Raw genomic sequence first — 15362 nt, 5'->3', positions numbered from 1 at the left:
AATAGTCTTGATCGCGAGGGTGCGAGATTGCTGAGTCCCTGTGGCTCACAGATTACTATTACACCAGATGCAGAGCCCGATGATACCGCTTCAGGTGACGCGCTTGAGCTCAAGTGGGAGTTCGACGAAGACTCTCAACATTACTATGTTTCTTTTCCTAATGATAAGTAGTGGTGCCCAGTTGGGGGTGATTGGGACCGTGCCGCATGTTGGGTTATTTTTTATTTTGGCGCCGTAGTCAGGCCATGAGTGTTTGGTTGATGTAATGTTATTTATGTACTTGATTGACGTGGCGAGTGTAAGCCAACTATATTATCTCCCCTTTTATTCTCATATTACATGGGATGTTGTGAAGATTGTCTAACTTGCGACATATGCTTTCAATGCAATTATGCCTCTAAGTCATGCCTCGACACGTGGGAGATATAGTCGCATCGAGGGTGTTACAACCACCACACGCGCCTCGAAGAAGTCACCACGGCTGGACAGCCCCGCGAAGACGCGCAACATGCATCCTTGCGTGTCTCGTAAGCCGGCGCGCTACAGGCTGCAGATCCGGAGCAGCCCACCAGGACGGATCCGGGAGGGTATCCGCCAAGAACCATGCGGGAAAGACAAGACGGTTTGATCCGTGCGAGGGAGACATGTTCATGTGGTTCTCTTTGATGGATTCGATGAACTTTTTTTATGCTTGTAGTTGAATTACGATGTGGTCCATTTGAATTGTATATGTTTGTTTTTAAATATGGTGAATTTGTTTCAATTGTTCTAGCAAATGTTTTGAAAAATGGCAAAAAAAAATTGGAATAGGGGATCTGCTTTAGGGAAATGAGATAGGAGGAAGGTTTTGGACTTTTAGGATAGAGATTTGCTAAAAGATGACCTGAACAAATATACTGCCTCTTCACATTTATCACACGTCAAGTAGTTCTCTAAATAAGAAGCCATTCTCAAAGTAGATTTTATGAATCTTTTTTTAGTTGTAGATTTTCTAAATATAATGTTTGCAAGGATTATGTCATCACTGAGTTATGGCACCTATGGTCTTCATAAGTTTAATGAAACCCCTACTTCAAACATGATGATGGTGATTTTTCTTGTCTTCTCGTTGCCATGCCCTCGCCGCCATATCTAGGCCCGGTGATAGCCATGGGCCTGCCTTAGAGGAGCACACAGATCCCTCCGGTGCCGCCAGGGTGCCGCCGACGTACCACGGGAGCATGGCGGCTATGGGTTCTGCTCGTTCTTGAGGTGCCCCGTGAATTAGTCGAGTGCGTGCATGCAGTGTTGGAACACGACACAATTTTTGAAACCGTGAACATTTTTTCAAATTCCCGAACATTTTTTAAATTTGTAAACAATTTTTAAAAAACAATTTTTTTTGGAAATTCTGAACAAATTGTTGCATCCCGAACATTTCTTTAATTGCTGAACATTTTTTGAATTGTTGAGCAAATTTTGGAAAGTAGATCATTTTTTTTTGAATTCTCAAACTCTTTTTGAATTTATGAACAATTTTTGAAAATCGGGATCAATTTTTAAATTTTCTAACAAATTATGAAATTGCGATTTTTTTAAAATTGTGAACAGTTTTTTAAAAGGAAACATTTTTCGAATACGACAAACATTTTTTGAATTTCTGAACAAAATTTGAAAATTGTAAGAAATTTAGAAATTCCAAACACATTTTTTAGAAAAAAGAAACATAAATTCGTCAAAGTAAAGAGAAAATGAAAATAAAAGAAAAAAGAAAGAGGAAAAAGAGTAAAGGTAAAAAAGGAAGAAATTAATTTAAAAACTAAAATAAAACCAGTAAAAAAGGGTTCAGGAACCTTCTGGAAGGTTGCCAAAACCGGACAGGAAAAAGGTCGCCAAAACTGGCGTCCAGTGCACGTTCTTTATTCACTAAATGGCCTGGCCCAACGGCAATCTGCCACGGGATGTTTAATACTGGGCCGTAGAAGCATTGCTGCCGTGGTGTTCTTACCGGGCCAGATGAAGCCCAAACGAACGAGGGGCGCATAGGGCCGTTTGCCCGAGTGCAGCATGGACTTTCTCCGTTCGTTCTTTGGTTTAGTACCACCTCGCTGGTCGAGAGCGGAGAGACGGTGGACAAAGCTATAAGAGGAGGGGGAGAGGGACACTACAACTCATACCTTTCTCGGCCTTTTGGCTAAGATCAAGTGTAGTATCTGTTCTTATCAGTTTAATATCTGATATGTGGGCCATGTGCCCACAATGATATTAAATTTATTTTTTGTGGGGGAGGATCCACCACAGTGGCTTGCCATTGGGGCCCTTGGGTGTCGCCTGGGCGTTGCACTACAGCCTAGGCAGGCGCACCCCAACCAAAACTAATTTGAAAGTTCCAATTTCCCTAAAAACGTCTTCTTGCTGTACCAAACCAACGTACGATGCAAAGGTAAGAAAGTGCGCCCATAGCCCTGAACTCGGAACAATCCAAGGAATACAGACACGCTAACCTAATTTGAACCTATAATGATTTCCCTTCCAGCACCAAGTCCACCCTGGCTTTTGATTAGCAAGCAAGTTCAGTTGCATAACCCAAACAGTGGTCGGTTTAATTTTCCGGAGCAGCGTGACTGCAGAAGAAATTCTAGAGGATGCAGTAGGCCGACATCACCGGCCGATCTTAGACATATAGTGTCACAACTCAAGTGTTCTCTAAGGAACCTACCCTTTTGGTTTAATAGTCAGGCAACTGCTCACCTACTCAAGACATATTCCAAAAAACAATTTTAGGGGAGACATATTCCAATTTAGCACCCTACTGGTCAGTTTCTCCTAGATGAAAAACCTATAGGCTTGCAATCACAATGCATTGCCAAGGAGTCATTCCCCAGCACTGAAAGCTGACAGTAGAGCGACCATTTTTCAGACAGCCTCAATTCAATTGCTCTATGTTCCGCATGTGTAGTAGACCGAGCTACAATTGGTCGGTACAACTCCATATCACAAGATATTTTCCACGAAGATGTTAGTACCCTGAGGTTGATTACCTTGTCACCACACCACTTGCCCAATTTCCTTGTACACTCGATCTTCTCTTTTCGAACTGTAAGTCCTTTGCCAATAACGGTACTCTTTAAATACATCTGGTTCCAGTACACAACCCGAAGGGTGCTACTATAGTATAACAAGATGGGACAAATCGATATCTTCGGCCCATCTTGAAAGGGGGTGTCTGAATTCCTAATCTAGTTTGAGTCCAAGCCTAATCAAGTATGTAATCTTAGCACTGTAAATAAGAGGTGTGGGTCTGAGAGACGCACACGATCATTCACCCTAATTTCTTCTACTAATTGGTTCTCCAATACCGATTTTCCAGATTTGCAGGTTCAACAAACCCTTCTGGTCATGTAATAGTAAATGCTTAACAGTTCTACTAGTTGGATAATAGTTCTACTAATGGAGCGCATAAATTCCTACTGCCTCTTTTTCCTTATGGGCGATCTAGCGAAACCCAGTCATTTTGCCTAGCCAGGTCAGAGAATTGAAGTCATCCTGCAGGCTTATAGGCACATAATAGCAATAGCTCACAATGAAACGTTTCCATTTCATTACTGCTAACAATGTATGCTTATTCATAAGATGATGCTAGAACATGTTATAGGCAAATATACCGCCTTTTCACACTTATCACATGTCAGCTACTTTACAGAGGGAGTAGTTTTCTAAATGAACCAGCCATTCTTAAAGCACATTTCTAAATCTAATGTTTGTCAATAAAATTGATCACTAAGAAGCCACCACTTCTGATAACAAACTAATTTGACCATGAAGTTCGTTCTCATTCAACTGAATATCATATCCACCCAACAATTGTAATTGGTTATGCCTGCACGGGCACGGTTGAGCTAATAATGAACCCCCCTGGCCAACCCAATCGAACAAGATCAGGTGATTTTCAATGTCTTATGTAGTACCAATGGTCAATTGCAGCTAACACGGAATATTCAGAAAGAAGACCATACACTTAGAATCAATCCATGTACAATATTTCTTAGTGCACACCATACAAAAGTAGACATACAGAAGACTCTGGTTTGTATCACAGTATTGTAAAGGCTGCTAAATGAACAAATACCCATTTAACAGATACCGTGTGTATGGAAATTCAACAAATGTAAGACCACTTTAACAAGACATACCTGAAGCCAGATCCTGTCAACTATGAACTATGTTCTTCGCCTAGAGTGGTTGGCAGACCCTGGTGAGCCCTCAAATAAATCAGACAATTGACCCTCCAGGTCCTCTGGGGTGTACTTTATATACTTTCCCGAGTTTCTTCCCCCATCCACTTGACTACCATATCTTCCCAAAAAAGCACGATATGCCGGAATCACATTCTCAGATATAGATATCTTCAGCTCTTCTCGGAGCTGAGGATCTGGAACCTTCCAGAGTGTCTGGTTCCTGTAAATTTCCTCAAAGGACAAGTTGAAGTTCTTGAACTTCTCCTTGATGGACATCCTAGAACCTGAATGTCCACTGCCACTACCACTGCCGCTCCCACCCCCACTCCCATGTACATCGTCCCTCAGATAAGACAAAGTCTTCATCCAAGAAATCCTTAGGTAGCTCTTTGAGTACTGCCGAATCTTCCCGCTGCGCCTTCTTACCCAGTGATCGCCTAAAATCTTCCCAAGCTCGGAATCCTTCACCTTCTGAACAATGTAGAGCAAATTGTTCATGGAAAATATGCACTCTAGGGCAGCATCTTCATAAAGCTTAGACTTGTCCTCCAAATTGGCCTCCAGATAACACATCAGCTTCAAAAGACGCCTTCCAAGAGGGGTCATACCCTCTAAGTGTTCCGTATCCTGATCCTTATCCTCAGGTCTTTCCAAAGCATTGCTCTCATCGCCATCATCATCCAAGAGGCCATCAAGTGTCTCACTATAAACGACCAACAACCTCAAATAGTTCATGACATACCGCGTCATTGGGTGGATCTCACCAGCCGTCATTGCCCTCCGCGACGACTCCTGCTGCAGAACTTTCCCAAACTCAAAAAGGGTACCCCTCACGGCCTCCCCAAGCCTATCAAGAATTGCTTGAACATCACTGATTACACCGTCACCGGAACTTCCGAGGCACAAATCCTTCATTTCAGGGATTACCTCAGCAAGTGCCTCATACATATCAAGAATCCGTGAGAGCTTCTCGGGCGAGCGGGGGCACACAGCCACGGCGTCCCCGAAATTCAGAATCTGCATGATGCATCCTTTGGTGGACTCGACGAAGCACTCCTCCCTGAGCTCGTCGGACACAGCGAGCACCTGGTCGCAGAGGCGACGCTCACCAGCAAGCAGCACGCGCACGACCGTCTTCACCCCCTGCACCCACTTCTTCATCTTGTCGTTGAGCTGCTTCCACTCCACGCGCTGCACCTCGTCGATGCTGAGGCGCTCCACGCCCAGCACGGAGAGGTATTCGTCGAGCAGGTCGCGCCGGATGTTGCAGTAGGCGTCGGCTAGCTCGCGCGCGTACCCCGCACGCGCCATCCGGTCGGCGATGGCCCGCAGGTCGTCCACGGCCTCGGGGCGCACGGGGTCGAACGCGTGGTCGTCGAACGGGCTCACCAGGGGCCCGCCGCGCGCGGTCTCCGGCGTGGCGTCCACGCTGTGCGGCGTGGCGGCGTCGAAGTCGAGGTCGTCGAAGGATCCGAGGGAGAGGCGGCGGAGCGAGAAGCAGAGGCCCGTGGGGTCCAGCGGCACGGCGTGGCGGACCATGTGGTGGCGGAGCTCCTCCTCGAGGCGGGCCATGGCGAGCTGCACGGCGACGCCGGCGCGGCCGGCGCCCGCGCCGCCGCGCGCGAGGTGCTCGACGGCGACGTCGACGGCGGTGAGGTACTGCGCGATGTCCTGCTCGTGGGCCTCGAAGACGAGGGCCTCGGGGGTGGCGTCCCAGAGCAGGATGAGCTGCTCGGCGGCGTCGAAGGCGGCCGCGGAGGAGATGGAGATCTCGGGCGGCTCCGCGGAGGAGGAGAGGTCGGCGGAGGGGAACAGGTCGGCGGTGATGGAGGAGAGGCGGTTGTCGAAGCCGGAGAGGATGCGGATCATGTCGTCGGCGGCGTTCTTGGAGGTGGCCAGGGACTTGACGATGTGCTGCGCGGCGGCGAGGACCTTGTCGCTGTCGCTGCCGCCGCCGCCGCCGCCGGTAGCGGCCGATTCCGGGGGCGGCGGGGGCGCCGCCGACATGGCCGGCCGGTGCGGATGGTGCCCGGTTGGGGATTGGTGGAGCTGAGGTAGGGTCTTGGCGCTTGCTGCTGCTGCAGTGCTGCTGCGGCGGCCTCTCTGACTAGTGGATTGGAGTAGAAAGTCTTCGTTCAGTCATGGCCGCGCTGGGGCTTCTGGAAGTGCGGAAATGGGGAAATCACTTGATTGCAATGTTTGTTTTCATGTGATTCTTTTCTTTTTTTGAGTAAGTCATCTGATTCGGACGCGGAGTTTCTGCACCCGAGCTCAAATAAGCTCGGATGAACAGTAAAATCAAAACTAAATCAATTTTTTTTAAAAAAATCCATTTTTTTTGAGAGAAACATTGACAAAAGTTCTAAGTGCTTGCAAAAATTCGCCATGAAATCACATTTCTAGAAGGCGTGGCAAAAAAAACAAAATCAATACTCTGAAAAAGCTACTTTCAAAAGCATTTTGGAGCACTGAATTTATTTTTTTTGCCACGCTTTACAGGAATGTGATTTCATGATGAATTTTTGCAAGCACTTAGAACTTTTGTCAATGTTTCTCCCAAAAAAATTTGGAATTTTTTGATTTTTTTTGATTTTATTGTTCACCGAGCTCAAATGAGCTCGGGAGCAGAAAGGCACTTTCGATCTGATTTTTTTTCTTCTGATTCTTATTTTTCTAACATCAGTACATACATGCATACACTCATTCCTATAAACGCACACACGCACACTCTATCTCTATGAGCACCTCCGAAAGACTGAGCCGACATATCATCTTAAGATTTACGAAGTCACCGTAGACGCCTCGTCGTCGACGGGAACGTCTCCTTCCACTGAATGCGCATCGCCGGAAATCTGAAATAAATTCAAAATTAATGTGAGCACCAGGATTTAAACCCTGATGGGTTGGAGATACCACAGTCCCTCTAACCATTCAACCACAAGTTGGTCCGCTCTTCTTCTGATTCTTATTTAATTGAGTTTGCGCCGAAGTTTGTTGATTGGGCTTACATATCTTTGTTTTATATTTTTCTTGATAACTATTGGAAATGAGATGCCCTCTAAATATCTTTTAAAAAAGAATTAATTCCATGTTTACCCCCAAGATTCATCAAATTGGCAGGTTTTACCCATTTTTGAGAAAGTCCCCATTTTACACGTTTGTGACACATTTTATCTCATTGGATTTTTTTTTCCTGGAACGAGTTCTGACTAGGCATGGCAGTAGGCAGTTTTTATTTTGTGCTGGACTGAGTCTGGTTTTTCCCTCTCTGGAAAAAACTAGTTCAGACCGGCCCGCACCCTAGTCTCCTCCTGTACGCTCTCTCGGCTCGAACCCTAGTTCCGAAATCGCCTCGCCGACCGCCTTTGTCGTCTTCATCGAGCCTTCCAGACATCGCCTCGCCATGTCCTTCCCCAGCTCGATCCGGTCAGCTCTGCGCGACCGCACTGTTGTGGTGCCACTGATCCCTTGCCCTGACTGTGGCATGGTGGGCAAGTTCTACATGTCCAACACCGAGGAGCACGATAGTTGAGTGTTTTACAAGTGCAAGAAGCATAGTACAAGCTGTTGGGAAACGTATCATGCAATTTCAAAAAAAAAATCATACGCTCACGCAAGATCTATCTAGGAGATGCATAGCAACAAGAGGGGGAGAGTGTGTCTACGTACCCTCGTAGACCGAAAGTGGAAGCGTTTGACAACGCGTTGATGTAGTCAAACTTCTTCTTGTTCCGACCGATCAAGTACCGAACGTATGGCACCTCCGAGCTCTGCACACATTCAACTCGATGACGTCCCTCGAACTCTTAATCCAGCAAAGTGTCAAGGAAGAAGATGAGTTCCGTCAGCATGACGACGTGGTAACGGTGACTGTGAAGTGATCCGCGCAGGCTTTGCCTAAGCACTATGAAGATATGACCGAAGGCGTAAACTATGGAGGGGGGCGCCACACATGGCAAACAATTGTTGGTATGTGTCCTAGGCGCCCCCTCCCCACATATATATAGGTGGGAGGGGGAGGGGAATAGCCTTGGGGCGCCCTAAGTAGGAGGAATCCTACTTGGGGGCCTAGTCCAATTCGTCCCCCCCCCCCCGTTACCATATTTTCCGGAGGGGAAAGGAAGGAGGAGGGAAGGAATGGGGAGGCCGAATCCCTCCCCTTCCTTCTCTCTTCTCCTCTTTCCTTTCTCCCCTGGTTCGGCCCATATGGGGGGCACAACAGCCCCTGATGGCTGCTGCGTTTCCTCTCTTGGCCCATTAGGCCCATATCTTTTGCCGGGGGTGCCCGGAACCCCTTCCGGTGACCTGATATGTACCCGGTACTCTCCGGAACACTTCCAGTGTCCGAATACTATCGTCGTACATATCAATATTTACCTCTCGACCATTTCGAGACTCCTCGTCATGTCCGTGATCTCATCCAGGACTCCGAACAACATTCGGTCACCAAATCACACAACTCATATAATACAAAATCGTCATCGAACGTTAAGCGTGCGGACCCTACGGGTTCGACAACTATGTAGACATGAGCGAGACACCTCTCCGGTCAATAACCAATAGCATAACATGGATGCTCATATTGGCTCCTACATATTCTACGAAGATCTTTATCGGTCGAATCGTTATGACAACATACGTTATTCCCTTTGTCTGTCGGTATGTTACTTGCCCGAGATTCGATCATCGGTATCTTCATACCTAGTTCAATCTCATTACCAGCAAGTCTCTTTACTCGTTCTGTAATACATCATCTTGCAACTAACTCCTTAGTCACTTTGCTTGCAAGCTTCTTGTGATGTGTATTACCGAGAGGGCCCGGAGATATCTCTCCGATACTCGGAGTGACAAATCCTAATATTGATCTATGCCAACTCAACAAACACCTTTGGAGATAACTGTAGAGCATCTTTATGATCACCCAGTTACTTGTGACGTTTGATAGCACACAAGGTATTCCCCCGGTATCCGGGAGTTGCATAATCTCATAGTCGGAGGAATATGTATTTAACATGAAGAAAACAATAGCAATAAACTTTGAACGATCAATATGCTAAGATAACGGATGGGTCTTGTCCATCACATCATTCTCCTAATGATGTGATCCCGTTATCAAATGACAACTCATGTCTATGGTTAGGAAACCTTAACCATCTTTTGATCAACGAGTTGGTCGAGTAGAGGCTCACTAGGGACACGGTATCCACACATGTATTTAAGTTTCCGGTCAATACAATTCTAGCATGAATAATAAACCTTTATCATGATTAAACAAATATAATAATAACCATTTTATTATTGCCTCTAGGGCATATTTCCATCACAAGCCATGATCTTGTTGTTGTCTTAGGTCTAGAGCTGTTTTTTGCTAGCTCCAAATTTCTAATTTTTTTTGTGTGCTTGATAGATAATTTGTGATTTCTGGTGATGGATCTAGAGTATGTTGAGCATTGAATTAGTACACGGGTGCTTGTTGGTGATGTTGCTGTTGATGCAATTGGTGGACCAGATGACATAATAGAAGAGCTTGATCAAGCAGGAGTTGATAGAGGGAGGAGTGTAGGTACAGACATAGGCAATGTATGCAACCATATTCATAGCAATGCGGCCGCCATGAACAAGTAGCAAGTAGCTATGTTGTTAGGTTTAGGGAGAGAAGTGGTGTTTGTGATGAAGCTGGTGTTGGGAGGTGTTATGCTACTGAGTGTGTTGTGTCTGTTGTTGGTTCTGATGAAATGGCGTAGTGGTTCTATGAACTGGTGCTACTTAGTCAGTTCTAAAGAAATGTATATGCAACTTGCAGTAGCACTTTATTTTGCTATATGCATCTGAACTAGTACTTTGCTTTACTATAGTGATGAGGGATGATCAATGGTAGTGCCGGTTTGGAAGTAGCAATGTTGTAAGAGATGGTCAATCCTATTTTTGTATTACTATGGTTGTCATATGACGAATGAATGAAAATTTGCACAATGTTGACATTATCAATGGTACATTTTTTTCTTGCAAATGTCATGGCCACTTCATGCATTTAAACATGGCAGAAATGATATTTGGAAGTACGAATAAGGTTTTTCAAATAAATGTGCTTTCAAGTACCAATTGACAAACAAAGGGATAGCATATTGACATTTAGTTTTTGTTTTAGACAATGCATTTTTAGTCCAGTTTAGAAGCATATTGTAACGCCCTCGATGCGGCTATAGCTCCCACGTGTCGGGGCATGACTTAGAGACATAACCGCATTGAAAGCAATGTCGCAAGTTAGGCAATCATCACAACATCCCATGTAATATATAATAAAAGGGGGAGATACATAGTTGGCTTACACTCGCCACGTCACATCAAAGTACATAAATAACATCCATCATTCAAACACTCATGGCCCGACTACGGCGCCAAAATAGAAAAGAACCCAACATGCGACAAGGCCCCGAATCAAACCCCAACTAGGCACCACTACTGATCATCAGGAAAAGACACGTAGTAACGCTGAGAGTCTTCGTCGAACTCCCACTTGAGCTCATACTCGTCACCTGGAGCGGAATCACCTGGACCTGCATCTGGAGTTATAGTAATCTGTGAGCCACAGGGACTCAGCAATCTCGCACCCTCGCGATCAAGACTATTTAAGCTTATAGGAAGGGTAAGGCAAAAATATGTGGAGCTGCAGCAAGCAACTAGCATATATGGTGGCTATCTTATTCGCAAAAGAGAGCGAGAAGAGGAGGCAAAGCACGAGCGAGAAACTAGAGAGCAACCTGCGCAAACATTACTCCAACACCGTGTCCGCTTCCCGGACTCCGCCGAGAAGAGGCCATCACGGTAACACACTCAGTTGATTCATTTTAATTAATTAAGGTTCAAGTTATCTACAACCGGACATTAACAAATTCCCATCTGCCCATAACCGCGGGCACGGCTTTCGAAAGTTCAATCCCTGCAGGGGAGTCCCAACTTAGCCCATGACAAGCTCTCACGGTCAACGAAGGAATAGACCTCCTCCCAAGACATTCCGATCAGACTCGGTATCTCGGTAACTCAAGACACTTCGACAGGTTAAAACAAGACTAGCAACACCGCCCGAATGTGCCGACAAATCCCGATAGGAGCTGCACATATCTCTTTCTCAGGGCACACTCAGATTATCTAAACTTCTGGTAGGCCAGCCCAGAGTTACCCCTGGTAGCCACCGGCGGCTGACGGTTTGGACCAACACTCAGAGGAGCACTGGCCCGGGGGGGTTAAAATAAGATGACCCTTGAGTCTGCAGAACCCAAGGGAAAGAAAAGGCTAGGTGGTAAATGGTAAAACCAAGGTTGGGCATTGCTGGAAAAGTTTTAATCAAGGCGAACTATCAAGGGGTTCCCATTATAACCCAACCGCGTAAGGAACGCAACAATCCGGGAACATAACACCGATATGACGGAAACTAGGGCGGCAAGAGTGGAACAAAACACTAGGCGAGAGGCCGAGCCTTCCACCCTTTACCAAGTATATAGATGCATTAATATAACATAGCAATATAGTGATATCCCAACAAGTAAGTAAATGTTCCAACAAGGAACGAACTCCAATCTTCACCTGCAACTAGCAACGCTATAAGAGGGGCTTAGCAAAGCAGTAACATAGCCAATCAACGGTTTGCTAGGATCATGGTGGGTTAGAGGTTCAACATGGCAATTGGGAGGCTGACAAGCAAAAGGTAGGCATCGTAGCATTGGCATAGCAAAAGAGCGAGCAAACTAGCATAGCAAAGATAGTAGTGATTTCGAGGGTATGATCATCTTGCCTGCACAGTTGTCAGAGTTGACTGGATCCTCACAAGCAAACTCAACGGGCTCCTCGGTAGCGAACTCGTCTCCTGGCTCTACCCAAACAAGACAAACAAGCAACAAGGATACAATCAACCACGTGCAAACTCAAACAAAAAGATGCAATGATGACATGCTATGCGGGATGCGATGCGGGATGCAAAATGCAAGATATGACAGGAAATGCATGAACCTGGCCTCAACTTGGAATTCCAAGGGTGGCACTGGAAAGATGAGATGAAATCTCTTGAAAACGATATAAAGAACGCCGGAATCGGAGTTACGGTTTGGAAATGGCAAGCGATTCAAAATTGACACCGGTCTGCGATTTACAGCAAGTAGGCATCTAAATGCAACGAAACGAACATGCTACAGCCACCAAACATGACAACAAAATACATGACAGGTATGCACACAAGATGCTTAACAAAAGACTAGCACTGAGCCACGGCTAATTCATCCATTATGAGGTTCAAACAAGCATGGCAAAAACGCAAATGCAAAACAGATTCCAGACTTAGTGAAATTAACACTTGTCTGAAATCTCAGATCGTGAAGCCCTCTTCGGAGCAGCAAAACAACATGATACATGACCTGATTATGACAAGGAAGAACATGGCATGGAGCTACTCAACAAGCTTAACAAAAGACTTAAAGTGACCTGGGGCCAAAAGGGTTCACAAAATATACTAACGGGCACACGAGCATGGCTAAAACACAATCAGTTTTTAGACTTAGTGAAAACTGAGACATGCTGAAATATAACTCACGAAGGCATGTAAACGAGCTCGATGCACTCACTACGTTGCAAGTCATGGCAAGGCAAGCATACATCCATTAAGAAGGCACAAAATGCTAGCTAGACATGGCAATAACAATGGCATAGCATGCACGGATCAACTACAATAACATCGGCAAAATCGCAAACAAGTTGACGATCTGCCCAGATTCACCACGAAGCAAAAGTAGAGCTCGATTGACTCAAGCTAGGGTGCTCCATAATTGCAAACAAAGACATGGATGGATAGAGCATAAAAAGATTAACAAAACTCCTTTATTGATCATCCTCAAAAGAGGCACGGATCACTAGGAAACAACATGAACATATGGCATCATGAACTAAATAATCCCAGACTTTGTGAAAACTACCAAGTTCCTGAAAACAGATTACCGGGTGACTCACTTTGCAAGCTTGCACAAGTCACCACACACATCAAAAAAATGCATGGGTTGCACCTCTGGAAAGAAGACAAAATCCTTAACAAAACATATGAAGGACTCGCAGGCATATCATGCACACAACAATCATGGCAAAAATGACAAAAGTCTAAGATGAACTAGCAGATCTGACAATTAACTCACAAAGCCTCCTTCTAGCAGCATTTCGGGCATCAAGATGAACTCAAATGAAAATGATGCAATGGAACGAAATGATGTACTCATCGAGGCGAACATTTTGATATGCTATATGCCCAAATCGGAGCTACGGATGCAAAGTAACGGGGCCTCGAACAGGAGCATATGGAGTAAAAAATCTAGGGACTTAGCAAAAAAAACAACCTCTGGATCTGGATCTAGGGTTCGCATGGAAACCGAGGCGCGGCGCTGCACTGTTCACCGGTCGGCGCGGAAGCCGAGGACGACCGGCGCCGGAGCCGGTGGAGATCGCCGGCGAGGGAGAAGAAGGCCGGGGCGGCGAGGGTGGCCGCGGGGGGCGGCGCTCGCCGTGGAGGGAGGCGGCGGAGCTCCGGCCACCGGAGTCGAGTGGCGGGGCGGCGGGGCGCTCCGGCCACCGGAGTTGATGGACGGGGCGGCGGGGCGCTCCGGCCGCCGGAGTTGAGGAAGGAGGCGGCGGGGCGCTCGCGGGAGGAGCCGGGCGGCGGGGCAAAGAAGACGGGCCGCGGGGGCCGGCTTCGGGCTCCCCGGCCCGCGGCGGCGGCGAGGTGGCGGCTGCCACGTGGCGCGGCTTGATTGGCGGCGGCGGGCGGCGGCGGACACGTCCGGCCCAAATCGGACGTGTCCGTCGGCGGGAGGTGCGGCGGATCTGAGATTTTTAGGGTTTCGGGGAGAGGGGAGATCCGAAAACGGAGGGGGTGTATTTATAGGCATAAGTGGAGTTAGGAGAGTCCAAATGAGGTGCGGTTTTCGGCCACGCGATCGTGATCGAACGCTCTAGGACATGGAGCAGAGTTAGGTGGGTTTTGGGCCAAATTGGAGGGGTGTTGGGCTGCAACACACACGAGGCCTTTTCGGTCCCTCGGTTAACCGTTGGAGTATCAAACGAAGTCCAAATGATACGAAACTTGATAGGCGGTCTACCGGTAGTAAACCAAGGCCGCTTGGCAAGTCTCGGTCCAATCCGGAAATGTTTAATCCCCACACACGAAAGAAAGGTAGAAATGACCACCGGAGGAGAACGAAGCGCTGGAATGCAAAACGGACAACGGGGAAAATGCTCGAATGCATGAGATGAACACGTATGCAAATGCAATGCACATGATGACATGATATGAGATGCATGACAACGATAACAACACACGGAGACAAAGACCCGAACCCGAGAAAATAAATATAACTTAACGCCGGAAATGGCAAGAGTTGGAGTACAAATAGGGAAAGTTACATCCGGGGCGTTACACATATGTACTTTCTTCAGGCTAAAACTGGTACCAAATTTTAAACAAATAGTACAAAAGAAATTACCAATTGAACGAAGAGATATCATACTGATTTTTGTACCCATTTTTAGATTGTTCAAACTAAAGCCGGAACTAAAGCTTAAGATCACACTTACTAGCAAATTGGTGTAGAAAATATGCCCTAGAGGCAATAATAACAGCTACTCCCTTCGTCCAAAATAAGCTACTCAACTTTGTACTAAGTTTAGTACAAAGTTGAGTTGCCTATTTTGGGTCGGAGGGAGTATTATTTATCTCTGATGTCTACTATGCAACTTTATTCTTGTAGACACGTGTTGGGCCTCCAAGCGCAGAGTTTTGTAGGATAGTAGCAATTTTCCCTCAAGTGGATGACCTAAGGTTTATCAATCCGTGAGAGGTGTAGGATGAAGATGGTCTATCTCAAACGACCCTGCAACCAAATACAAGAAATCTCTTGTGTCCCCAACACACACAATACAATGGCAAATTGTATAGGTGCACTAGTTCGGCGAAGAGATGGTGATAAGAGTGTAATATGGATGGTAGAAATATATTTTTATAATCTGAATAAATAAAAAACAGCAAGGTAGCAAATAGTAAACGATCGAGCACAAAAACGGTATTGCAATGCTTGAAAACAAGGCCTAGGGTCCGTACTTTCACTAGTGCAA

At 46.2% G+C, this 15362-nt stretch overlaps 1 protein-coding gene and 1 non-coding gene across 2 annotated transcripts; one reads left to right on the top strand and one right to left on the bottom strand.

Moving 5' to 3' along the window:
- The first annotated feature begins 2152 nt into the window (after positions 1–2152).
- Positions 2153–2348, top strand: LOC125526228. Its single transcript, XR_007291637.1, has one exon. It is a non-coding gene; the product is annotated as a U2 spliceosomal RNA (small nuclear RNA).
- Positions 2349–3920: 1572 nt separating this feature from the next.
- LOC125519862 (exocyst complex component EXO70B1-like) lies at positions 3921–6391 on the bottom strand. Its single transcript, XM_048684639.1, has one exon. The coding sequence runs from the start codon at positions 6222–6224 to the stop codon at positions 4200–4202; it is 2025 nt and encodes a 674-aa protein (XP_048540596.1). The 5' UTR covers positions 6225–6391; the 3' UTR covers positions 3921–4199.
- Between the last annotated feature and the right edge of the window lie 8971 nt (positions 6392–15362).

The sequence above is a fragment of the Triticum urartu genome, chromosome 7 (assembly GCF_003073215.2).
Source record: "Triticum urartu cultivar G1812 chromosome 7, Tu2.1, whole genome shotgun sequence".
In the NCBI taxonomy this organism is placed as follows: domain Eukaryota; kingdom Viridiplantae; phylum Streptophyta; class Magnoliopsida; order Poales; family Poaceae; genus Triticum; species Triticum urartu.
Note: the sequence above shows the minus strand (reverse complement) of the source record. Positions and strands in the feature narration are given on the sequence as shown.